Source organism: Primulina eburnea, chromosome 4 (assembly GCF_022965805.1).
Source record: "Primulina eburnea isolate SZY01 chromosome 4, ASM2296580v1, whole genome shotgun sequence".
NCBI classification, from domain to species: Eukaryota; Viridiplantae; Streptophyta; class Magnoliopsida; order Lamiales; family Gesneriaceae; genus Primulina; species Primulina eburnea.
In genome coordinates this window covers 44,385,207-44,389,363 of record NC_133104.1, presented here as the reverse complement: position 1 = coordinate 44,389,363, position 4,157 = coordinate 44,385,207, and the positions used below count along the sequence as shown (strand labels likewise).

At 30.4% G+C, this 4,157-nt stretch overlaps 1 protein-coding gene across 1 annotated transcript; it reads right to left on the bottom strand.

Moving 5' to 3' along the window:
- Nucleotides 1-2,850: 2,850 nt before the first annotated feature.
- Nucleotides 2,851-3,637, bottom strand: LOC140830349 (aspartyl protease UND-like). The gene is made up of 2 exons (XM_073193620.1): nucleotides 3,405-3,637; nucleotides 2,851-3,250 (listed from the first exon to the last, which is right to left on the bottom strand). Exons 1-2 carry the CDS (start codon nucleotides 3,635-3,637, stop codon nucleotides 2,851-2,853), a joined length of 633 nt encoding a protein of 210 aa, XP_073049721.1.
- Nucleotides 3,638-4,157: the final 520 nt, after the last annotated feature.

Here is a 4,157-nt window from a genome sequence, read left to right as displayed (position 1 = left end):
CACCCTCTTTTTAGCTAATCGATTTTTATAATTTACACATATTTTCTTATTTTAAATTGTTGTGTCTTTTCTCCATATTTCTCAATCTATCTACGTATTATATTTGGCTATATATGTCTTGGTCTTGTCATACCAACCTATAATTAATTGTCTGGTTATTATGGAGCAGCGAATCGGATACAAATTAGGATCACATCATGACATTCATGAAGACTCTTTGAATTTGACTTTATTTGCATGCAATTACCTCATCTTATCGTTTTTATTCTTCCGATTCTGATTCAAATACATATTTTTAATTCATTTTTATTCGTCCGACTCTTATTCAAATATATACACACACACACACTAGTATTTTAATTTGGAGAACGAGTTGCTGTGCTTATCCAATTATTTTATTTTTTGAATTTTTTTTGGTAATTAATTTGATTTATATTAAAATAAGTGTAATGTTATAACTATAAAAAATTGATGAAAGACCATATAAAAATTTTATTTGAGGTCAAATTACAATTTGAATAATTATTAAAATATTATAGTTTTTTATTTTCAAATTAATGATTTCTTCATTTTTTTATATTAAAGATGATATAGTTATCTTAAAATTTAAATATATAGATAAAGATATAATTGGATTTGAAAATTTAATAGTGGAAGATTTGAAGAAAAAAAATGTTATTTTAGGAACATTAAAGAATATTTCATCAATAAAGTCATATAATTGAGGGATATAATAGTAATATTATTTTGATGTAATTTGATCATACCTTATAATATATGGTATAGATATAATAAATGTGCGCATGTAAATTAAATTTTGATCTAAAATATTGTTTTAAATTGGTATATAATAATGTTATATATAAAATATAATGAGATTATAGTATTTTTTTAATTTATTTTATTTTATTTTAAAAAAATAATGGTAATTATAGGGTAGGTGTATTTCGGAGAAAAAACTTTGTTTGACGTGAGAGAGTAAAAATGTTTATTAATATTCAGGCCTCGACGTTAATAATAGTAATAGATAAATGTTTACCACTCACTATTTCAGAATCTATAACATTTCTAATATTGCTGCTAAATGGATGGATCTTATCAACGTCCATGAATGATAAATCATATATCGAACCGTCGAATCGAAAATATAAATATGAAGATTTTAAATTGACTTATTGTCTCATATATTTTGCCCTTTTTTTTAAAAAAAAAAAAGTACATATCAAAAAATATTAATATCAATATACTTTTTCGCCTTCGTCTATAATTTTGGTTAATTCGTTCATAACCAAATTTTTATTAGTATTCTTCTTCATCTTTAATTGATAAAAAAACATTGGATACAAAAATACATATTTCAAATGTAATAAATTCGGGCCTTTGATTTCAAATCCAAATTAATGACCCGAATAGATTCTCATATAGTTCCAAATACAGACTGTGTGATTTTTGCTTTCCAACAAACATTGAACAACCGTTGTTACTTACAAACCGTCGCTAAATGAACGGTTTTTTGTAGTGTAATAGCTACATTGAAATTTTTTTTATTTAAAATTTTGGACGATTTTCAACGAAGCGGGCCGTAGAAGTGTGATAAGATATAATTATTTTTATACATGATATAATCTATCTCTTCATTATGTAGATGTTGGCTGATCATGTTCATTCAATCAACAACGAATTGTCTAATATTTTGAGAGAATTTATTCTTTCTTCGAGGTGTAATAGTTTTTTCAATATTTTACATCATTGTTTGAAATTTTTTAAAATAATTGAGATCATTTACGTCAATTACTTAATTATTGATAAGGATTAATCTAATATATGGTTTCCTTTACTTTTTATTAATTTTTTGTGTGCAAAGACCACTCTTTTATAAGATGATGCATGAGATCATTAATTCTTTCAATAAAGAGACAACTCTTTATGCATATTAGATCCATAAAACATAGTATTGATAGCAAAAAAAAATAGCAATTTTGCATCGAATATTTAAAAATTTCCATACTGATCCAGTTTTTGTTGGATGACTTGGTCAATAATAGTGGGTCTTCCTTGGACTTGTTAATTCTACAAGCACTTTCGTGCATTTAGCTGGTCTGTTTCATTTTAATAATAATAGAGTAGCTTAGCCCTAGTTTTTAGGAGTAAGTTTGCACGTTCACATATTTTTAGTTAGTGATAATCTGTTGCTATTTTTTTGGTGATGCACGTTGTAATATTTGCCTCATTTTGAATTTTGGATTTACCCCTGGTTGCAATCACTTTGTTCATAACCAAATAGTGATGTAAAATTTCATTTAATGTATACAGTCTGTTTCATAATTAATTCGATTTATGTTCAAATCTTGTGAGTACACATATATATTAGGGAGAAAGATGTTGGACTTGTGATATTTGAGGCTTAATTCAGTACAATCAACGGTGAGAATTACCTCGTGAGATTAGTGCATAAATACTATTTAACCGATTTCTAGCATTTATTGTTTTCAAATACAAGACGAATGGGATTATTTTCAAATTACATTAGAAGAGGCAAGGAGCTAGTGACACAAACACAAAAATCAATATATGAAATTCTCTCTCAAAAATCAATCAACCAAATAGATGAACTTAGATCTTAATCTTTTGCGTTCTATTTTACCTGATAAAGTCCAAACACAACATGCATTGATAAAAATGTCGATATGGGTAAGAGAAGAGTTTTAGAGAATTCAAAAAAAAAAATCAGACGGAATCACAAAATATTTCAAATTACATTAAAAGAGGCAACAGAAAATGAAAGATTTGTGCATGGTTTATACTGCATCCACAAATCACCTACTCAAAACAAGAAAGATTAATAGAAAGTCAACCTTCCAATGCATCACAATCTACGTTTTGAAAATAAATCCTGTTGGCATCGAAATCAAAGCCAACATTGTAGAACTGTTGGGCCAACACTCCTATTATATTACTCTCACTCTCACTCTCACTTTTATGAATGGCCAAACAGAAGATGCTTCTGTTAAATGGGAGAAACATGCCCTCGACTCCTACCTCGAAATCAGCTCCTTGAGAAAAATGAAATGTCAAAAGAGGAAATCCATCTAGGTCTTGATCCATATTACCCTGGTAGCATTCTTCGCCATCTCCTATATACACGGAATCTATATCAAATCTCGTCATCAGGTTGTCCACTTCCTCCACGATTGATTCATATCCACTTTCCTTGAGATGTGAGATTGACGAACCAGAGTCAAATAAAACACTGAATTCAAACTCATCTTCATCGATTTCAAGTTTTTTTTTGACCGAGTGATATTCCTTCGATTGTGGCAAAGTGGAAACCGTCGTATTGGAGTCTTGTTGGAGTTGAATGGCCTTGAAGTATAGCTCCGCTTCCAAGAGACAATTGGTTGTACCTGTACTCAGTGTCTCTAATATTGCCTAAGCAATAGGAGAATTTTCTTCCAAACAGAGACACCAAAGCAGATGGGTTAGTTGCTTGGAGTCCAACTATCCCATATATCCCAGCCATGTTGTCTTCTGATATGCGGAGTGCATATCCAAATGTTATATTTAAAACTATTTGTAAATCTTTATCAGGTGTCATAAATGTGAACCTTTCAAGGGCCAGGTTACCAAATATAGTCATTTTATCCGCATACTCAACACCGAACTCACAAGGAGGGTTTACTTCTCGAGGGTTACATTCGGTATGTTGTTGAGAATTTGTGCACTCCGGGGTATAACATTGTACTTCACGAAAACTCGACGAACGTTATGGATTATATATGTTATTAAAATTAATCCCGCAATTAGTGCACAGTTTGCTCCGTACCCATAATAAATCACTTCCCGTGTCCATTATGAAGTACTGGACGACTCGAGGTCTACCAATGAATATCTTCATCAAAAAAATTGCACCACCACGAGGTATTAAGGGACTTGTGACTCCATGTTCAGACATGCTGCTTCTGTTTCTCATCATTATTAAGTACTCCACCCGAGCCCGCGAGCTTTTTATTTCATTTTTCCAGCGGTCTGAAATGGAAAGATTTGGGTTGTACAAAGGGGAAAATTTTGAATCACGATGAATGAGTTGTATGGTGACTGTGTGGTTTGAGGTGAAGGAATAAGTCATCGGTATATGAGATGTGAAAAGCAAAATAATT

Excerpts from the sequence above, each read along its gene's own strand:
- LOC140830349 (XM_073193620.1), bottom strand. The coding sequence starts at position 3,637 with ATGACTATATTTGGTAACCTGGCCCTTGAAAGGTTCACATTTATGACA. Across the intron at positions 3,251-3,404 it reads ATTAGAGACACTGAGTACAG|TGTTTTATTTGACTCTGGTT; the intron begins GTACAACCAATT and ends GTTTGAATTCAG.